Source organism: Mirounga angustirostris, unplaced genomic scaffold (assembly GCF_029215605.1).
Source record: "Mirounga angustirostris isolate CCGP_5_RB_7025 unplaced genomic scaffold, mMirAng1.0.hap1 SCAF_3, whole genome shotgun sequence".
NCBI classification, from domain to species: Eukaryota; Metazoa; Chordata; class Mammalia; order Carnivora; family Phocidae; genus Mirounga; species Mirounga angustirostris.
The window spans coordinates 167,839,474-167,862,598 of NW_026991711.1; the positions used below are offsets into that span (position 1 = coordinate 167,839,474).

General features: G+C 41.4%; 1 protein-coding gene across 1 annotated transcript; it reads right to left on the reverse strand.

The window, feature by feature from the left end:
* Positions 1–540: 540 nt before the first annotated feature.
* Positions 541–23,125, reverse strand: CUNH2orf80 (chromosome unknown C2orf80 homolog). Its single transcript, XM_064585838.1, has 8 exons — positions 23,119–23,125; positions 22,165–22,214; positions 17,430–17,512; positions 15,811–15,898; positions 15,332–15,403; positions 7,826–7,913; positions 7,397–7,518; positions 541–666 (listed from the first exon to the last, which is right to left on the reverse strand). The coding sequence occupies exons 1-8, from the start codon at positions 23,123–23,125 to the stop codon at positions 658–660; spliced, it is 519 nt and encodes a 172-aa protein (XP_064441908.1). The 3' UTR covers positions 541–657.

Below are 23,125 nucleotides of genomic sequence, written 5' to 3' on the forward strand. Positions count from 1 at the left end.
AGGGAGGAGGATCAGAGGGAGAAGCAGACTCCCCGCTGAGCAGGGAGCCCGATGCGGGACTCGATCCCGGGACTCCAGGATCACGACCCGAGCCGAAGGCAGTTGCTTAATCAACTGAGCCACCCAGGCGCCCCACATTTTTTTTTCTTAATAGTCATTATATTTACTGAAAGAAAGCCTGCACTTCTGTTTCCTTTAATGGTTTATTGAAATGATTTTAAATGTTTCCATGTGAGGACATAGTAAGGGCAATGAATGACAGATTCATTTTATTTTGGATCGAAACTTTGGGAAACTGCCTCCGACTCCAGCGCTCTGCAAGATTCAGTGCTAAACATCTGGGAAATGTGCTGCAAAGCCCGTCTGCTCTCACATAAAAAATACGACATATTCCCCAAATTCTCCAGCTAGCAGTCTTCCAGTTACAATGAAGTAGCATAGGATATACACTTAAAAAAACAACAACAACACAATATAGCCACACAGTAGGAGTCTAAGAGAAGAAAGCCCAACATCCAAAGTAACACTTCCATAAACTTTGCACCACAAGCTAACTGTAAGGAAAAATGTGCTGGCAAGAGTTGCAGTGTTAAGATGATGTTTCTTTTCCTCTCCCAGAGACTTTATTATGAACTTCCATGGTGCAATTCCAAGTTTCTAAGTGACCTGCAGGATAAAAAAAAAAAAAAAGATTTTGGTATCAAACCCATCAATTTAACATGCACACAGACATTAGCTTTCAGTCTATAGGGAGTTAAGGTCTAGTATCAAATACTAAGTTACTGACAAAGATGGATTATAATACATGTAGGTACAAAAGAACTTCCGTGGAATTGTTCTGAGGTTTGGTAATTGAGTTATATTTCTCAACTAAATGCAGTATATGATCCCACACTGAATCCTGTACAGAAAGAAAAATGTTTAGCAAAGGACATTATTGGGTCACTTGAAAAAATTGGTATATAGATGATAGATCAAATAAAAGTACCAATGTTAGATTTTCTGAAGTTGATCATTATACTAAGGTTATTTAAGAAATGACTTTGTTCTCAGGAAATACACACTGAAGTATATAGGGGTATAGTGATAGGGCAGGTGTAACTTGGATGGCTCAGAAAAATTTTTTTTTATCTATATACAGAGAGAAAGAGAGACAGAGAGACAGAGGCAAAAAAAAGGTGATGCCAATGGAACAAAATGCTAACAATTGGTGATTCTGAGTAAACGGTGTATGAAGGCTCTTTGTGCTATTCTTGCAACTTTCCTCTAAACTCAAAATTATTTCCAAATTGAGGGGCACCTGGGTGGCTCAGTCGTTAGGTGTCTGCCTTCAGCTCAGGTCATGATCCCAGGGTCCTGGGATCGAGCCCCACATCGGGCTCCCTGCTCCATGGGAAGTCTGCTCCTCCCTCTCCCACTCCCCCTGCTTGTGCTCCCTCTCTCACTATGTCTCTCTCTGTCAAATAAATAAATAAAATCTTAAAATTATTTCCAAATTGAAACACAAATAATAAAAGTTATACTTGTTTTGACAAATTATATCCAAAGCAAATCATTTCTTTTTGCCCCTGAGAAGTTGTGTATTGTGCTTATGCCATATTATTTTAAAATGTTATATATTGCTTTGAATTTAAACTTGAATCACCCTCCCTCCATTTCTGATGGAGGGGTGCTGAAGTCTCCAGCTATGAAAGCGGAGCCAGCGATTTCTCCTTGCAGCCCTACCCATTTTTACCTCATGTAGTTTTATGCTCTGTTGTCTGGTGCACACGGGTCAAGGTTTGTATGTCTTCTCGGAGAATTGACCCTTTTATCAAATGTCTTTCTTTATCCCTGATAATTTTCCTTGCTTTGAAGTCAGCACTGTCAGAAATTAATATAGCTTTTTCTTGTTTTTGATTAGGGCTGATGTGATTTATTTTGTCTATCCATTTACCTTTAATCTATATGTGTCTTTATATTTGAAATGGGTGTCTTATAGACGACGTATAATCAGGTCTTGTGTTTTGATCCACTCTGACAATTTCTTTTTTCTTTTCTCCTTCATAATTTTATTATGTGAAAATTTTCATACAGAAAAGGTGAAATATTTGTACAATGAAGATACATGTGCCCACCACCTGGATTCTGTGGTTAACAGTTTGGATTTCCTTCCCTCTGCTTATATTGCCCATCTATTCTTGCATGCTGTCTACTTTATCCATTAGAGCTCTTAGCGTATTAAATCAGATTTGTTTCAAATTCCTGGACTGATAGTGCCAACATCCCTGCCATGTCTGTTTGTAATGCTTGCTCTGTTTCTTTACATTTTTATGTTTTATGCATTTTAGTATACCTTGTAATTCTTTCTTGATAGCTAGACATGATGTCCTGGGTAAAATGAACTCTCTAAATAGGTTTTTAGTGATGTGGTGTGGGGTGGCGAGGGGGGATGGGAAGGGTTCTGTAGTCCTATGATTAGATCTCAGTCTTTGGTGAACCTGCGCCTCTGGACTTTGGACTTTGCAAGTGTTTCTCAGTTTTTCCTCTCCTCTAGCTGGGACCAGATGACCAGAGCTGACTGGAGTGGGTATTTCCCTTCTTCTAGGTCAGTTGGGCTATGATAAAATGTCAACAGGTAGGCTACAGTTAACTAGTTGCCACTCAGGGTAGGCTTAGTTAAGAACAGAGTGCTCTGTTGTATTTAAAGATGATTCCTCGGGGCGCCTGTGTGGCTCAGTGGGTTAAGCGTCTGCTTTCAGCTCAGGTCATGATCCCGGGGTCCTGGGATGGAGCCCCACGTCATCGGGCTCTCTGCTCAGGGGGAACCTGCTTCTCCCTTTCCCTGATGCTACCCTGCTTGTACTCTCTCTCTCTCTCTGTCAAATAAATAAATAAAATCTTTAAAAAAATAAATAAAAATGATTCCTCTCCCACCTCCCACCTCCACTCCTACCCCTCCCCTGCCCCCCCCACCCCCCCCACTGCTGGAAACATGAACGGAATTTTCTCCAGTATTTACTGTGAGAATCTGGCAGAGCTCCTGCAGGTAAATCTCACAAAACTGTGGGTACCCTGCTATGACTGGGTCCCCCTGGAGTTTTTAACCCTCCGAGTTGTCTGCACTGAGGTTCCTGTGATTTGCAAATTGTGGTTAAGAATTTCCTACTCCAGCATGTATTCCTGGCAGCTTCCACTTGTGAGTCTCTGCTCCGGTAAACCCTAACTCCCTATATCCGCCTGTCTGTCTCTCCAAACTTGGTTTGCCCTTTGACCTCCCCTGTCTTACAGATCCAAGAGGAGTTGTTTTCTCAGCCTGTTCAGCTTTTTACTTACTAGGATGAGTGGCAGTCTCTAAATTCCTTGCCGGTGGAACTGGAAACCAGAATCCCTCAAATTGCCCTGCCCCTCTGTCTTGCTCCGGCGCACGACACTGTGACTTTGTCAGGGGCAGGAGTAGTCACGGGGGCACCTGAGTTTTTGCTAGCCATGGTCCTGGCACTTTTCTAAGCCGTTCCATATATGTGAGCTCATTTAGTCCTTGTAACAACCTTATGAGATAGGTACTGTTAGAATCTTTTCTTTATAGTTGAGAAACGGAAGCAGAGAGATTCACTTAACAATTCATGCCAGTTATTAAATGGGAGAACCAAGAGTCAACTCTGGGCTGTGTGACTCCAGAGTCCACACTCTTTATCACCAGGGTACCTGTTTTCTAGCTCCTTGGTATGGTCCTGCCCAATCAGAATCCATTTCCTGGTAATGTGCTCAGTATCTACACTTTCCTAGGATATGGTGTTGCTCATATTCATTTTGACTAATAAATGGATTGCTAGTATCATTACAGTATAAAAGAAATCCTTAAAACTATTTCACCAAATACCTGGATTATTTAAAAAAAAATTTCTTCCTTTCCCTTACTTTATGAAGCAATTCTGTGGCTGGAAGTAAATAGAAAATTCTGAAAGAGGCATTGTTTTATCTTGAGGTTGAAAAAAGTTGTTTACCAGCTAAAAGACATGATACAATATCCATAAAACATATGGGTAAGGAAAAGACTCAGAAGCTGAAATATATAAAATGAAAAACTTTTTCAAGCAATAAACTGTGAAAGTATATTTTCCAAACTTTTTTTTTTAAAGATTTTATTTATTTATTCGACAGAGAGAGACACAGCGAGAGGGGACACAAGCAGGGGGAGTGGGAGAGGGAGAAGCAGGCTTCCCACTGAGCAGGGAGCCCGACGCAGAACTCGATCCCAGGACCCTGGGATCATGACCTGAGCCGAAGGCAGATGCTTAACTGACTGAGTCACCCAGGTGCCCTATTTTCCAAACTTTTTAAAAAAGATTTATTTAGGGGCTCCTGGGTGGTTCAGTCGGTTAAGCATCTGCCTTCAGCTCAGGTCATGATCCCAGGGTCCTGAGTCGAGCCCCACATGGGACTCCCTGCTCAGTGAGGAGTTGGGTTCTCCCTCTCCCTCTGCCTCTGCCCCTCCTTCCACTCCTCCTTGTTCTCTCTCTCTCTCAAATAAATAAATAAATAAATAAATAAATAAATAAATAAAATCTTTAAAAAGATAAAAATAAAATAGAAGATTTATTTATTTTAGAGAAAGAGCAAGTGTGAGTGTGCAAATAGGGGGAGGGACAGAGAAAGAGAATCTTCAAGCAGGCTCCCCACTGAGCATGGAGCCCGACGTGGGGCTCGATCTCATGACCCATAAGACCATGACCTGAGCTGAAACCAAGAGTTGGACACTTAACCAACTGAGCCACCCAGGCATGCCTTTTCCATACATTTAACAAAAAGATTTTTCATTAATTTCTAACAAATCAGTAGGACACATGTATGTATATTTATATGTACATGTACAGCAAATATTTGAATAGCACAAGAAATATTAACAGTGGTTATTTCTGAGGAATACGACAGAGCTGTGGGGAAGGGGGAATTCTTTTGTTTTCAGTTTATATTTTCTGTATTGTTTGAAATTTTTACCATAAACATGTATTACTATGATAATGTTTTAAGCTAATTTAAAAAGTACATTACTCAGAAGTTGGAAAAGATGCTAAAGTACACAAATGGTAAAGAATGAACAAAAATCATAGATGTGTTTTCTGCTGTTTGATTTTCAAGAAGAGGACTTTATGGAAAGGATTTATCTCAAGACCTATCCCTACTGCAAAATGGGCACTTATTGTTTGGACATCCTAGGCTTACAGGCATTAATCAACCTATAGAAATGGCTGGTCCCTAGAAAGGAACTTCTCAATCAGTTTAGACAGAGCACAGTGTTTTGAGAACATTCAGGACCATGTAGTTATTGCCAATTCACTTATCAACAATAATTACTGAATAGCCACGGCTTGCAAAGCACTTTATATACATGTGGGAAATAATAAGGAAATAAAAGATCTGCTTCCATCAAGAAGCCAGCAATGTTCAATGGTTAGGGAAGGAAATATACAGGAAATGAAATTATATTTTCAAAACAAACATACCAATGAGTCATCTTGAGAGCTGGATTTTCAGTACATAGGATGCATAGATGGGCCTCAGGGGGTCTAAGAACCTCTGTATCAGAGATGTATTTTTTTCATGATTAAGTTTAAAGTCTAGATATCAGTGTGTGTGCGCGTGCGTGCGCATGCGTGTGCGTGTCTGCCTGTGTGTTATTTCTGGAGTTACTTTTTTCTCCTATTGTTCTGTTTTATTATCTAAAACTTGCTATATCCAAACTCATGTTAAAAAAAAAAAACACCTCATCTTACTTCAAACAGTTCTTCAGTAACAGATACGTTTCTAGAAAAGTTAAGTCTTCAAATCTCACTAATAAAATAGCAAATATCTTTTTAAAAAAAATTTTTTTTAAAGATTTTATTTATTTGCGAGAGAGAAAATGAGAGACAGAGAGCATGAGAGGGCGGAGGGTCAGAGGGAGAAGCAGACTCCCTGATGAGCAGGGAGCCTGATGCGGGACTCAATCCCGGGACTCCAGGATCATGACCTGAGCCGAAGGCAGTCACTTAACCAACTGAGCCACCGGGCACCCTATAGCAAATATCTTTAAAAGAAAACTCAACATAGTAAAGATTTCCCAATAGTGGTGTTGTTATGTTACTAGAATAACACTTATTAAAACCCTAATGTGACCAAAGAATTCAGGTTGTTCCTAAAGCATTTGCTATGATGAGGTTATATTTCTCACCAGTCGATTGTTTGCCTCTAAAACCTGAATGAATCCTGGGCCTGATGTGGTCCAGTCTATTCAGAGATTCACATTAAAAGATGCACAGTACAGCAACCAAACTAGATAATAAGAAATTTTAATTTTCACTTGTGTTTAATTTTCACTTGTGTTTCTTAAAGCAAATGCAGTTCATAACCCAGTGTACCAAGTTTCGAAATTCCCAATTTCCCTTTCCTACCTTACAACCCTGCAGCTGGTCCACAGTCTCTCATTCAACAAAGTCCTAAAATATCCCAGCCACCAGCTGTACCGCTTATCTGATTCTCTCCCCTCTCAGCTTTTATTATGTTCACTAACTTGGTCTCCTGATGTCTTTTTAAATTTCCTTTTCACTTTGCGCGTTACAGTAGAGAGCCGAGGGCTGGAAGGGCCGAGAACTCTCCCGCCTTTCTCCTTTGTTTCTAGCCCTGTGCATCTCAGACCATTCTCTGAATTCTGCAGCATAAATGTCCCAGGAATCAGATGGACAGGGCGGGAGCAGCAGAGATGCAAAGCAGGCAAAGATAAAATTTCATTAGTGAGAAAGGGACCGAGAAGAGAAACCTTTAGGACACAGACATTCATATAACTCTCCTCAACACACTTAGTTGAATCAAAGAATAACAGCTGATTAACTTGTGAATAGTATTTCCCAAATATCATGGTCCGTATTTATTTAGGGTTTACTCTGCACCAAACACACATCTAATCTCTTAACATGCAGAATCCCAGTTATTTAACCCGACAACCTGGAGAGGAGGAACCCTTATTTTTCTCACTTTGTAGAAGTGGAAACTGAGGCACAGAGAGGTTACGTAGCCTGCCTGAAGTCACACAGCTGGTACGTAGTGGCTTCATTTAAATTTTATCTATCTATTTATTTGAGAGACAGAGACAGTGATAGTGACAGAGAGAGGCCAGGAGCAGGGACAAGAGGGAGAATCAGGTTCCCTGCAGAGCAGGGAGCCCGATGCAGGACTGGATCCCACGACCCTGACATCATGACCTGAGCCGAAGGCAGATGCTTAACCGACTGAGCCACCCAGGCACCCCGTAGTGGCTTCATTTAGATTCAGACCCACAGTATCTAACTCCAAAGCCTGGACTTTTAACCACAATATCAGTAGAGTACTCCCCAAACCCTTGGGATCCATTTGGTCCAATTTATATTTTTCGACCTACTTTGTTCTTTGGCTGGGTGTCCAAAGATACATTTTTTGATGATTTCCACGCTGTGGCATTTGCTTCCCTTGCAGAGCTGCTCGTGACATTTTTATTTGTTGGTCCCCTTCTTAACTTGACACCTAGAGACACATGTGGTCACTGTAACTGTATGAAAACCTTTTTTTTTTTTTTAAATGAGTCCACCCACAGGTTTAGATCCTTCCCTTCTAGAATGCCTTGCTCCTGTCACTAAAGGGTCTGAGAAGTAAGACTTCCCTGATTCCCATAATGAAGGGAAATTAAGTCATGAATCCTTCTGGTTTGTTTCCTCTTTATTCAACTGGACAGAGGAATCTTATTACCGTAACAACTTTGGCCTTACTTTGTGAGTTTAACTTTTAGGTTTACTTAAATTTCCCCTAAGCAGGTGGAAGGAAAGAGGCTTACTCTGTTTGCGGGCGTATTCTGCTGCTTTGGGTGCTGTTAACATGGCAAAGGGATGCAGGGAGAGGCGGAGAGGTGGAGCTCGGGGAACCTGGAAGGAAAACAGTCCTCTTTTTAACACCTGCTAGGTGTAGCGCTTGGTCTGTTGAACCAGCCCACAGTTCTTAGACAGCACCAAGCACCTGCTGGGGAGCCTCACGTTTCACACGGCATGCACGTTCGTACTTTGTCTTTTGCGCCCACTCTTGGTCCTCTTTGCCCAGGATGCATTTTCACACACTGATGCTCTGCATATTGTTGCCTTTTACCTGGGATAACCATTTGCTCCTTTTCTGCCTAGAGGCTCCTACTTTTCCTTTGAGATGTAGCTCACGTATCACCTTTTCTGAGACATCTGCCCCGTGTCTTCCCACCCCCACTCTCCTGCACTGGCACCCCGCGCCCCCACCTTACCCTAAGGCAGAATTACTGACTCACTCGTCTGGAAACTCAAAGCATGCACTCACATAGAGCAAGCCCAGTGTTGTAGTTAGTTATAACCCACTGCCTGCTGCACTGGAAGCTTCTTCAAGGTTAGGACTGTCTCCTCATTCCTTCCTTCCTTCAACAAGTTCTCAGTGAGCACCTACCATGGGCCAGGCCCTGTGTCAGGAGCTGTGGTCACTAAGACAGACAAGGCTCCTGCCCTTCTGGAGCCAAGCGAGGAAACGCAAACAGTAAATCATCCACCGTGATGAATTTAATAAACAAACCAAGATGATGTACTAGCAAGTGACTGGACAGCCACCGCTGCAGATGGCCAGAGAAAGCCTCTAGAAAGAAGCAGTGCTTCTTCAGCTGAGCTTTCTAGAATGAGCGGCCGCCGGTTAGGGGACAAGCTGGAGAGGAATGTTCCAGGCAGGGGGAACGAGAAGGTCTTCTTGGAATAACCTGTGTTTCCAGACACAGAAAGGAAGCCAGGGTGGCTAGAGCATAGGGAGAAAGGGGAAATTCTAGATGGGGCTGGGAAGGAGGCAGGCAGGCGCCAGATAATCTGGATCCTTGTGGGCCACGGTACGGAGCTGTACGTTATTCCAGGACTCAGTGGAAGCCATTGCGGTATTTTTAAGCTCCAGTGTGATGAGGTCTGACTTCAGTTTTTAAAAAGATTGCTCTGGCTGCCATGTGGAGAACGGGTTGGAGTGTGGAAACAGGGAGCCCAGTTAGCGAATTTAACCTTTTCTCTACAGTGCCTTAGAGAATGCCTAGTACATAGGAGGCCCCCAGGTGTCATTGACTAGTTGAACGACTAGCATTCTAGCCAAGCAATAGTAGTTAACAGCATACACTTTAGGGTCAAACAGGCTGTATGTGAGTGCAGGCTGCACCAACTATCTACAAGATGTGTGACCTGGGGCATGTCACCTAACTCCTCTGTGCCTGTTTCTTCATGTGATAATAATAATACTGGTAATGAACTTATAGGGTTGTGGCAGGAATTAAAGTTAGCATATGTAAAGTACTTAGAATAGTGCCTGGCACATAGCACAATATATTGGCTTTAAAATTAATGATAATAATAATTATTATTTTTTGATAATAATAATTATTATATTTGTTATAATCATCGTCATCTCTCTTTATTGTGTAGAATAACCCATGGCAACAACTTGGCCACCATTTCCTTTACAAGATCCTGCTTGGAAATAACTAATCAAATAACTAATAACTAATCCGAGCCAGGAGGCCTGAAGTAATTAATACCCCTCTAAAAGATCAATCATTTCCTGCTTTCTCACTGAGGGAGATTCAAGCTTTATATTTATAGATGCTCTAGTTCCTTATCCACTGGGGAAGATAGAACCTGATGATTTTAAAGATCACTTCCAGTTCAAATATTCTATGAGTCCTGATAATCTGATGGCTCATGCAAGAAGTTCCTATGGCTTCCTGTGTGGCTTATATGAGAAATTACTCTCAAAGTAGGATGAAAATAAAATCCTAAACCGAGAATTGATCATACATTCTTTTTTTACCTTAGAGCTATTTACTAATATCATCATTGTGTCAATATAGAAGTATTATTACAATTGTTATTTCTTCATTCATATTCTTATTAAGTGCTCAATTATATCCAAAGCCATTCAACAAAAATTTCTTCTAACTGGAGGTGGGAAGAGAGAGAGAAGAAGATGGGGGATGTCATATAGGAACTTGCACAAGAAACGACCTGGATACATCATCAAGAGATGAAGAGTATAGATTCCTTTTTTTATTTGAGAGAGAGAGAGCGCGCATGAGTGGGGAGAGGGGCAGAGGGAGAGCGAGAAGCAGACTCTCTGCTGAGCAGGGAGCCAGGACCCCGGGATCATGACCTGAGCTAAAGGCAGATGCCTAACTGATGAATCCACCCAGGCGCCCCAAGGATGAAGAGTATAGCCAGTAATCTTCATCTGCCTTTCAGCCTGAGCAGTAACTTATTAAAATGTCATTTGGTATCACTGAGCCAGAAGGTAGAGAATTTCTGATTCTAGATGTCAAAGCAATTGAACATATGCTCATGAATACCATATTTTCCAAAGCAAAAGCAGGGCACGTGGTCCAGAAAGACAGCTTGTACTGTCCAATAAGTTTTTCAAGTGTGTTTGGGATGGTGCAACATCATATTTTCTAAACATTTTAATATTAGTAAAGAGAGAAGGCAAATTTCAAATAGGAAGAGTACTGGAAAATCTAGGACTTGACTGATTATATCCTATAGCAGCTTTTCTAAAAATTGAGGCTCTGTGTGAATTTAAAAAAACAAGAAGAAGAAAGAAAAATGACCCAACCAAAAAAAAAAAAAATAGAAGATTTTTAGCAGGCACTTCACAGAAGAAGAACATAAAAATAGTTGTTCATTGGTAATCAGAGGAATGTGAAGATCACGGCCACCTAACAGACTGACAAACTTAAGAAGCCTGAAAATAGCAAGTGTTGGTAGCAGCCAGATAAGCTCATTGCAGGTGGAAGTGTACATTGGTATGACCATTTTGGAAAACAATTTGGCTTTATGCAGAGTTGGAGATGCACATGTATCTGATGGGATGTGCATGGCATCTATGATGTAATGATGTGGCAGTTTCATGCCTAGGCATAGGCCACACAGAAACTCTTTTACTGGACATAAAGAAACATATAACAGAAATTATCCAAATGTCTAAAACGGAAGAATATATAAAGAAATTGTGGCATACTCCTACAGCGGAATGCTATGTGCAGTGAAAATAAACTATGTGTAACCATAGGGATGAATTTGTGCACCATAGTGTTGAATGACAAAAGAAAGCCATGGAATAAAATGTTTGCTTCACTTATAAAGACTGCTTTTTATATGACTTCTATCAAGTTCAAAGAACATGCAAAACTAAACAATATATGGGTGAGACATGCATATGTGGTAAAACTCGAAAGAAAGACAAGAAAATTATAAACCCATGATTCCAGATAGTAGAAATGTGGAGCAACAAGAAGGGTAGGGGCTGGAGAGGATGCACGGAGAGCTCCCAAACGGTTGATACTGTTCCATTTCATCCCCTTGGTGGATTTGTTGTTTGCTTGGGTTTTATACTTTAAACATATACCATAAGTATTCATTTGGACATAATGGATATCGAAAGCATGGTTTTCCATCTCCCTTCATGAAGATCTGCCAATATTGAGCTTTTGTTTAAACCTAATAGGTCCCTCTCCTTATCATGAAAATGCTTTTTCACTTCTGTACACTTCAGGCTGGATCAGCATCCTCCAAGAAGAGAAAACACTTGGCAGATTATTGTAGTAAGCGCCTAGAGGCTGGGGCTGCAGAAGGGTGTGAGGTGGGAAGATGTGCCTGCTGCAAAGTCGATGGACTCCTGTGGATGGGAAACAGGAGCGGGGGTGGGTTTGGAAATAAAAACACTTAATGTTGAAGGCTCCCCACCCCACGCCAGCATCATGCACCTGATATGTGTGAATGCTCAGAAGGACCTAGTATAGTTTGGAAGTGTAATCATGCATATTTACACATAGGGAAATTGGGAATCAGAGAAATTAGGTAACTTATCCAAGGCCACACAGCTAGGAAGTGGCAGAGCTGGGACGGAACACCGATCTGTCTGCCTCTGCAGAACCTGTTTTGGACTCAGGATGGAGTTAAATGATGGCCCCTCAGACTCTGGGGTGTGGCTGCAGAAAGAGAGAAGGAGTAGAGGTTCTGATGGTCTCCAGCCACCTCTCCTTGTCTTCCTCCTCTCTCGGTTACACTAATTTTTACTCTCTCTGCTTCCCTTTCCTTTTTCCCTCTTTCTCTGACAAATGGAACTGAAGAAAATTTCTATTGCTCGCTTGCTGTGTTGAGGGCAGATTTATGCTCCTTTTTCTTCAGCTTGAAATTGAGTAGGCGATTTTATATTTATCTGAAGCTAATCGTAAATACCGTCATTTGTGTGAAACCCTTAGTTGACTTTTTTCTCTATAGGTCCAAGGTCTTCAGCAGAAAAATGGCTCCCTGTCGTCAAATAGCAGCTCCCTCTCAGGAGTAGAACCTGAGGATTATAGAATTGGTGAACGACAGTGGACCCGTGATGCCTTTCTGTCACCAGGTGGCAGCAAATACTCCTGAAGAAAGCCCTCAAGCCTATGCACAACCCGTATTATATCATGCCTCCAATTCTAGTGGCCGGAACTTTTCCATAATCTAATTAGTATTCTACAGGGCTTTAAGCTCTTGCTTAGAGAGGATTTTAGCTGTTGCTTAGGAGACATGTTATCTAAAGGAATCAAAGTTTATTCAGATATATGCAGCCATTAGAGAAGAATCTTTGTCAATAACTTCTTTCGAACAATTTTTTTGAAATTATGTTAAACCTCGAAAGACTGTTTTAAAATAGCTCTTACAATTTAATCTTTGAAATGCTACATTTCCATAGAGAGGTTCTACTAATTTCTTGTTTAAGATGTGGAGGAGGTCCCTGAATTGAACTGATATATAGCCGCAATAGAAAGGCCTGGGCTGGCATTCTTGAAGCTGGAGGATCTTGTGAGGTCCGCAAGGGTAGGTGATCCTTAGACTCTGTATTTGTAGCTCAAATGGTATTGTACCCTTTGTGATAATTCAGTGTCTAAAATAGGCAAAGCTTATATTATGTTAATAATATATAAGGATGCTTGATGAGCTATTTAATTATTTAGAGCAGTAGTTCTCAACCAGCTGTGGTTTTGCTTCTTAAGGGACATTTGGCAAAGTTGAGAGACGTTTTTGGTTGTCACACCGGGGGGAAGCTATTGGCATCTAAAAGGTGGAGGCCAGCGATGCTGATAAACATCCCACAATGCATAAGACAGCCCCCCGGCTCCACCCCTACACACACAACAAAGAATTATCTGGACTGAAATGTTGAAAAACCTTGATTTACAGGAATATAGAGGAAAATCAGGTATTCAAATCCCAAGTACCAGAACCTTAACTATAGTTATTGTCTTGAGGTTACCATGTGCCAAGCACTAAGGGCTTTACTGGTACTGATTCACCTCATTTCCCACAATAATCCCATTTTCTAGTCCCTGTTTTTATGATAAAATCAAGGATGATGAATTTAGAAGACTTGCCCAGGATTCCTCTGCTCAAAGTTGGTTCAAACCCAGGCAGCCTGGCTTCAGAATCCTCATGCTGAACCCTTACCCCAAGCTGCCTTCCAGTTACGAATCAATAAAGGAGCTGACAGTCATATCCTGTAACAATATACAAATGCAGGTGTTTGAAGGAAAGCTCCCTCCATGAGGATATTATCTATTTCCCTTTCGAGCTGGTCATTGTGTAGTCCATGTGCACATCTGGGCTTTTTGATTTTGGTCAGCGATGTGAGGACAGAGACTGTGCATAACCAAACAGAGAATGTGCTGAATAAAGTCTCTTTACTGAATAAGTGAAAGATGGGGTGGATAGATAGAAATTGGCCAGCCCACCTCTAAACAGCATGGCTTCCTAGTCTGGCCCTTTAAAATGAACCTGGCTACTTGGTTACATGGCCTGAGCTACTTGGGCAACCATGTTTGCAAATCTTCTTGATTGATAACCCAACCAAGACTGGAAGGGTTCATAGGGCCATCCCCTCCAGGATGTGATTTTCCGTATTTGCCCTTTGACCATGTGAGTTGAGGCCAACCAGTCAGGGCCTGATGCCTGCCCTAGCCATCCCCAGGCACCAGAAGATGTGGAAAAACACAGTGGCTGAACCAGAAGGTGTTGCTATTTATGTGTATATATTGGGGGGTGGGTTGGGGAAAGGGGAAAAGAGGGCAGTCTGGAAGGGAGACCCACGAGAAAAGCTATCTTGTCTGACTTGTTCACCATTATACCCCTTGTACATAAATTATATTGAATGAATGAGGTTGAAACTAGGGTGATCAGAGGAAAGGTGCTGATGTTCTCTGTGATCAAGGGACCTTGAGTCTTAGGACGAGAGCCAGCTTACATAGGGATTAAGGTGATGGGACAGTCAGATTCCAAGTTATAACACTTCTTAGTAAATGCTTGACTCTTAAGCTGGACCTGGTGAGCTCTTGATTTTATATGACCCCACTGTTCGCTGTATTGTCCATGGGTAAAAGAACAAGGGGGGGCAGGCATTTCTGTGGTCATAGCCCTGCCCCTGCCCTGGCCTTCCTGCCAAGTCCGGGTGGGGCATCGGAAGTGACAGTGTGAGCAGAAAGCTGGGTATAAGGGTATGGATTCTCTCTCTTCCCTCCCTGCACACCCCTTCTGCACTACCCGCCCTGTCTCTTCCCTTTTCTAGAGGTATCTAAAGGTAAACCAATCGGTAGTTCACCTCTAAATGCCAGCTTGTATTTAATGTTTACTAAATGTGCCTACGTCCATAAAGAGCAAAAATTGAACTGGCTATAAAGATCATTCAGAATATTCAAAAAAATATTTTTAGATCGGTATATGGAAACTCAAAGAAGGACAGGGACCTAGGGCTCCGTGGAAGTGGTGTCAGAGCTCAGGTCACTGGACTTCTGATAGTTGCTTCTTCTACTGCTGTGATTCAAAGGACTCTCATGTGAAGGAGAAGAGTGGTAGTAACGAACTACAAAATTTATCATGAGATTGAACCTTGCAGATCTTCTCCTAGTGCTAAATGTTCTAGTACATCATGCAATAATAGGAACCCCCGGACTTGCCAAACCTACATTACAAAATGTGTAGGTGAGAAATTCTGTTCGCCTGAGACAGAGGCAGAATCTAGACCATCAGCCTGGTGCCGTATTTGTTGCCTCTACTCAGTCTGACGCAAAATACTTGTTGTTATTACTGCCAGAGCCCTCACGTAAGGAAATCATTTTACAAAGAGTTGTTATCCGGGTAAGATATGGTTACATCCGGTTTTGTACATTTTGATAAAAAAACTGTTGTTTCATGCGGTTGAAAATGTTAAAAATACATTATAAATTTATAAAATAAATTTTCTCTAAAAATCCCTTTTATTGATAGTGTCGGATCACCCCTACCTTAGTAGCCCCAGAACTGGTAGAAGAATCAGCTCCATACATTTTAAAGACTTCCTCAATTGGGATACTGTTCTGTTAAAAAAAACCCAAAACAATAGCACCAACAAATGCATCATCATATCATGGTTTTTCTTACATTACAAAACAAAGCAATTACAGCTCCGCTATGTCTAGTATCATGCCTGGATAGCATGGGCACTAAATAAATAACTTCTGAATAAATGGATAGATCAGAGTCTACAGTATCTAATTATATATGTCTTTCATTCTGGCTGTTTGCTTTTTAAATAAATGTTTTCACAATACCATATAGAAGTCAAAGACTTTTTACTATATCTTTAAAACTGAAACATTTAATATTAGTAAATCCTAAGCATTCAGAAAGATCGGTTGAAAAATAAAATAAATATGCATTAATATAAAAATGCACATAATAAATATAAAATCTCCATATATTCAAATAGTGTTCTTTTCCTTACCATTAGGATTCCAGCATAAGATGATAAAATCATTGCTTCTCTTTCTTTCCGGTTTGGATAAACAGGTCTGTCATGAAATGGCATTTTCCTAAGGGGGAATATGAAAAAATAACAGTGGAAGGTTTATTTTTGTTCTTTTTGACACCTGGTAAGCTTATAATAATAATAATCCATAATTAATCTCCAATGGCCATGTGTTATGCACTTATTTACAAAACTGAGGTGATCAGTCTGCCATCAGTAAAGTACATACTTTGAATTCTGAATCTTCTAACAATGGTGGTGAATTTGCCTTCTGTCTATGTTTTCACAGCTCTCAAACACTGGCCACTATGGTGGACAATTATGGTTTTGCCAACCTGTATCCTCTTCCCCTTCTTGTGGCAGAACTCTCCCTTCTTGCTGGGGAGAACTGCCTTACCCACTGTAAGCCTATCTGCTTCTAGGGAAGCCACAAACACCCCTAGATTCCACGGGTGGAAAATACACTGTGGACTAAGCTGGTCAGAGTATTCCATTCCTCTCACCCTCAACCTCTGGACAAGTCAGGGGCTGAGACACAATTGAGACACAATTCTGTGACTTCTTTCTTAATCTATTTTCCTATGGACTGAATATTGTGATAAAATGGGCTAAAATTAAGAATAATGTCCACCGCTGGGCAGCTCAACCAGTTAAGCACCTGACTCTTGATTTCTCGGGGTCCTGAGATCAAGGCCCATGTTGGGCTGGCTCTGTGCTGAGTGTGGAGCCTGCTTGGGATTCTCTCTCTCTCTCTCTCCCTCTGCCCCTCACCCTGCTCACACATGCCCTCTCTCTCTCTCTCTCTCTCAAAAAAAAGAAGAATGTCCACCCAGAGGAAATAGTCTAGAAGTAAATCCTGATGACATGATTTGAGTTTTGAATCAAGCCATGCCTAATGTAAACCTACCCCTGGACTTTTCAAATAAAGTTAATAAATTCCTACTCCCCTCCCATTTGGCGGTGTGTTTAAGTCTGTTCAAGCTGGACTTTCTGCTTATTACAACTAAACCCTAATTGATATAGCTATCCAGGACAAGGTATGTGTTCTAAGGCAATGGAACAGAAAAAATAGCTGGCCTCTGGAAGAAGCTATTAAATCCTGGTCTCATTAGTTCCTTATTCTTACCAACTGAGTGAGTCTGCCTGGCACACATGAACATGCTGATAATCCTGGAAAGGATTCGAACAGCTGTAGTTCAAATAGCTCAGCTCAGGGATCTATCTAGTTAAATGCTTCAGAAATTGTGTTTGATAGTCCTTTGAAAACAACCGCAGCCTTTACCCACAGAATTGACCATTTTAAAAAATCACGACACATGCACAATAAAGCACAGTTATATTTCTAAGACACAACATTATGTGTGAGAAAGATCATCTGACAGAAATCAATCAGCAGAGTTGCAAAGTATGTAAACTTGTCTATGTTGACAACTGCGGGGTTTCTTCAGGTATCTAGCTGGCGAGGGATACTCACCCTGCAGCGTTTTCAAATCAGAGTGCCTCATGGTGGAAGATGCCAGACAGAAGCTTTCTCTATCGCTACTCATAGTCATACATTTAAAAAAGAAGAAGGAAAAAATACTATTTCAACTCACACTTTTTCCCACTCCAGCCAAGTTAAGTCTTCTGAGTGATCCAGCCATTGCAAAGCAACATTGATGGCCAAGTCATAGTGTGCCTGGAAGCAGGAGGCAGAGACAGCAAAGGGAGGGGCTTGGACATTGCCTGGAGCACCCCCTGGACCCAATGACAATGGCATTGTTAAGCCTAGGCTATTATTTTGTCATGTCCACAATGTGAGGACCATCTTCTATGTCCAGTAACCTGATGCTCAGACAGATTATTTAGAGATCTTCAGTCATTACGTTTTCCTCTCACTAGGGCTGTTTTTTAATTTTTGATTCACGGTGACAGGAAAAGAAAGGATGGATTCTTGGAAAGAAACTAGGGATAGGGGGGCACCTGGGTGGCTCAGTCGGTTCAGTGTCTGCTTTCAGCTCAGGTCATGATCTCGGGGTCCTGGGATCGAGTCCCACGTCAGGCTCCCTGCTCAGTGGGGAGTCTGCTTCTCCCTCTCACTCTGTCCCCTCCCCCCAGTCATGCTCTCTCTCTCTCTCTCTCAAATAAATAAATAAATAAAATCTTAAAAAAAAAAAGAAACTAGGAATCAGGGAATCTAGATTTAAATCTAGATATTGCCACAACTCACGGTATATCCTTGGGTAAGCAACTGATGTTCTCAGGGCCTCAGTTTCCTCAAATTTTAATAGAAAAGAGTGAAGGTGGGGGAAGAGGGCCACAGAGAATGATTTTCAATTCTGTGAGCGAACATCAGAAATGCACTCCCAGGAGCACAGGAGAGTCAGGGGGAGATTAGGAGGCTTCTGAGGGGAGGTCCCAGCGGAACTGGGGCGTGAAGAACAGGACGAGGAGAATTCTATAGGTGAAGAAGGACATCCTGGGTGGAGGGGCCAGGGTGAGCAAAGGACTGGAGGTAGATTCCAACTGAGTGGCTTGCTAAGAGTCCTGTACACAGTAAAAAGCTGAGGACCGATTCGAATGTTTATTCCTATGCTATTGACCATCTTTCTGGTAATTTCTAAGCATATTCACCTTGTCCCTGTCAAAATTTTCCTTTTCTCTCCACTCTCTCCCCACCTCCAGAAAAGGGAAGGTTGGTTTTGTTTTGGGGGTTTTAGATGGGTTCTAAGGTTCTAACACTGTCTAAACAATGTGCAGTTGACCCTTGAACGCCCAGGGGTTAGAAGCACCAATTCCTGCAGTCTAAAATCCTTTTATAACTTTTGACTCCCCCCAAACTTAACTACTAATAGCCTGCTGTTCACTGGAAGCCTTGCCAATAACATAAACTGTCGATTAACACATATTTTATATGTTATATATATTATATATTGCATTTTTATAATAAAGTAAGCTAGAGGAAAGAAAATGTTATTAAGAAAATCATAAGATGGGGCGCCTGGGTGGCTCAGTCATTAAGCGTCTGCCTTCGGCTCAGGTCACGATCCCAGAGTCCTGGGATCGAGCCCCACATCGGGATCCCTGCTCCGCGGGAAGCCTGCTTCTCCCTTTCCCAGTCCCCCTGCTTGTGTTCCCTCTCGCACTGTCTCTCTCTCTCTGTCAAATAAATAAATAAAACCTTAAAGAAATAAAACACCAACCATTTAAAAAGAAAAAAAGAAAATCCTAAGATAAAATACATTTGCAGTACTGTACTGTATAAAAAAAATTCCGTGTATAAGTGGACCCACACAGTTGAAATTCGTGTTATTCAAGGGTCAACTGTACTTATTTCTTTCAGCAACTAAACCAAACTAGAAAGTGAACAACAACAAAAAAGAACCATGATCAGTGGTTGAAACCTAATCCAAAGGTTGGTGTGTGGACCAGCCACCTTGGCATCTCCTATTTGCTCATCACAAATGCAAATTCCCAGCCCCACCCAAACCTCCCGAATCAAAAGGGCCTTGCACTAAGACCTCATTAAAGCTTGAGAAGCATTTATTTAATTGATTTAATTTCTCCATTTAACGTGCACAGGGAAGCACTTTAGAACCCCAAGGCTGAACTGCTTATACGGCTCCAGGGACGTCAGGCAGGGGGAGGGGCGGGGAGAGAGACTTTCTTCCTTCTAAGTGCAAGAGGAGTAAACAGGTAAGCATAAAAAACGCTGAGGGTTTACTCATTTGTTTTGAATTAGATCTTTATATAATTTCTTCCTTAATTTCTGTGAAGTGAACTTCCATTACATAACGTGAATCTGAGTTTCAACATGAATAATGAGGAAAGATTTTAGGATTGTTCATTCATTCTGTGGTTTTCTCTATGAATGCAAATGGTAAAAAACAAAAGAAAACGTTATTATATTAGAGAAATACATAAGTCATTTTGTCAAAAAAAATTTTTAACATCATGTATCTAACATTTAACCTTTCACTCATTTGCTTTTTAATCTTTTCTGGGAGAGAAAGAGCAAATAGCAAAAGTCTCATGACTTATTTTTTCTCATTCTTTTTGCTTTCAGTGTAATGAGTCGAAAAGGCCATGTGGAGGGCCCTAGGATGAGAAGATGAGGAAGAGGACATTCTGGGAGGATCGAGATTAGCCTTGTTCATGATCTACATTAGATCCTTGTTCCGACCCCTGAACACAAATAACACAAATGTGACTTGCATTGGCATGCCTTTCTTTACCATATCATCTAGAAAGGTGAGTTGCCTTCTTCCTTTTGGGTCAAATTCATTTTCCCGAAGTCTGATGCCAATATAATCTCCCCTTAAAAGCAAGAGAGCAGCATTGAACCATTGGGAATGAGAGGGGAGCTCTGTCTGCAGAAGAGCATTCTTCCCAGTCCCTCCCTCCTCCACCAAAATACAAAGTCACTGGTGCCTCTGGTAGCTCAACTGATACTCATTTTGATTTAAATAGCAATCCTGCAATGTATAGATTTTAAAACGTCTAACCACTAAGAACTTCAATCACATTTATCTGAAAATAAATATTCACATAGGAACAGAATTGATAGGAACGCCGGGGGGTGGGGGGCGTGACACATTCCCACATGCAGAAACGATTTCCCAAAACCAAAAGGATTGAGACCCACTGTTTAAAACAAAGATTCCCTCGGTGGGGCGCCTGAGTGGCTCAGTCATTGATCGTCTGCCTTTGGCTCAGGTCATGATCCCAGGGTCCTGGGATCCAGCCCCGCATCGGCTCACTGCTCCCCCATCTGGCTCCCTGCTCGCAGGGAAGCCTGCCTCTCCCTCTCCCACTCCCCCTGCTTGTGTTCCCTCTCTCACTGTCTCTCTATCTGTCAAATAAATAAATAAAATCTTAAAAATAAATAAATAAATAAAACAAAGAGTCCCTTGCTGCCCATGTTAAACTCAGAATGTCCAAAGTTGAAAAATTCCAACTATATGATGTTCTGTACGGATGTGTTCTCTTGCCCGAAGGCCTTTTTTCCCCCATTAGAATGCAAATACCCCGAGGAGGAGTTATGCATAAAAACAAACCAGGAATTCTACTTCAGTGTGTCTTGTACAATACTTTCCTAGCGGCCCTGGCAGGAGGACAGACAGGAAGAGGAAGAGGGACCCGATGAAGGAAAAAGGATTCTGGGTCCCCAGGGTCCATCTGCACAGACCCACACTTGGACCTAAGGCTGGTTCTGTTTTCAAGGTCTTTACCATGCACTTTGGGCAAGCCACTGCCAGGGCGGAGGGGGCCGGGGGGAGTAAGTTTGTGTCTGGTTCCCAAAAGCTCTTCTGAGTCATTAAGCTAAAATTGATAAAAATTCTCAAGTTTTGCTTTCTAATTCCAAGATACTCTATTTAAAGTAGCCTAACTGTATTCTTTGGTTATAAAATTATACTTATATCAGTTTTGAAATTCCAATTCTACATGGAGGAATTGACATTTCTGATAACAATTTTTTTTATTATATTATATTGGCCTCCAAACACATACATGTAAATATGTGTAAAGTCATATGTTTTTTATTCCAGGATTTCTTAAGGACTTGTTTAAAAATAATTACCATAGTAGGCAGAGAAAAGACATTTGATGGGGACTGTGAGAAGGTCTTTGATCAAAAGGATATTATTGTTGTGCCTATAACATATAAGAAATAGAATAGCCTTTTCCCCCCTTTTTATGTGCTCTGTGATTTTCACCAACCTCTTAAAAAAGTACCAAGTCACAGAAAAGCTACCACAGGAGAAAATTTTTTTTTTCCAGGGGAAAACTTGACATTTTGTTTGGTTTTTATTTTTTTTTAAAAAAAGTTCAGATGTCAAGAGAAAGGAGATGAATTATTTAGTCGGTAAGACTAACAATACCAGCGGCAAAAGCTGCAATTGAAATGCTGGGCCCTTGGGTACATTTTGCAGAAATCTTTCCTATATCTTTTACCAACAGGGCCCTTTTAAAGGCACATCCTGGCCAGTACAGGCAGGATGGGGGCTCAGCTGTTAGGCTCTAGAATGGGGATGTCATGTCAATGAGCCCCCTGGGCTGGGGGCTCAGCTGTTAGGCTCTAGAATGGGGATGCCTCTGATAGGCACATATGCACGATCCTGGCAGAAACATCCTCCCAAGAGAGTCAGCATCCTGCTTTGCACCACATGTGAGACTTCTCAGGCAGGAGGCAGAGACTAGATCATCTGGCTTTCTCCTGTAGTGCAGGAATAGATTCTTCCTCAGATTTTTACCCACCCCCACCTCCTGCCAATATCCAGACCATCTATGACCTGAAACCCACCGAAGGCCGAGTGTAATAAACAAAAATTTATTCTCAATCATACTTACAGGAGCTTTTTCATTTCCTTCTTTAGGAGCTTTCTTTCCATGATTAAAGGCTTATCGAGCTGAGCAGGTATCTGTAGGTTACACTGTACCTGGTATCCTTGGGGAAGACCCAGCCTCTCTGAGCCTATAAGCTACAGCAGCAAATCAGAGAGAATTTGAGTTAGGGATGCTATCACTCCAAATACCAGTCATGGAGTCCTAGGCTTTGGAAGGGATCCGGGAGTGTGTAGAGCTCAGACCTCTTATCCAGCAGGTTCCAGATGATAATTAAACTGGCTGGGGGGTGGGAGGGTAGTGCACTGTACCTTGAGTTTGTCTGACACCCCTTATTTTTTCCAAGTTTCCCAACATCCATCATTTACTTATCCTTGCAATAAACTAGCAAGTAAAACAGTCATGGATCATGTAAGAGTAGATGAAACTATTTGGATAGAAGCATCCAAACATGCTGTGATCTGAATATGTAAGTTCTGTGTGTATTCAACATAGTGATTCCCAGTGAATCCACCTTGGTACAATGGCTCATAGTGGAATTTTCTATAGAACCCATGTACAACTTCCTATGGCCAGAAGGTCCTGGAAAGAAGATGTCACCATGGCAAATATGAGGCCATGTCTTCAGTTCTTACCCTCACATTGAACCAGAAGTTGGAATTTAGGTAATGGGATTAAAAGGGGTTTGAAATCACAAAAAGGAGTTTATAAAAAAAAAAAATTATCACTTTTAAATAGGGTGCCCACTGAGAGGTATAAGTAGGTTACCGACTATGTCTGTAATGTTTTATTTCTTAAACAAGATCAAAAGCAAATTGTGATGGTTAATTTTATGTGTCAACTTGGCTAGGCCACTGTGCCCAAAGATTTGGTCAAAAATTATGACAGGTGTTTCTGTGAAGGTGTTTTTTTGGATGAGATTAACATTTAAATCAGTGAACTTTGAGTAGAGCAGATTACCCTCCAT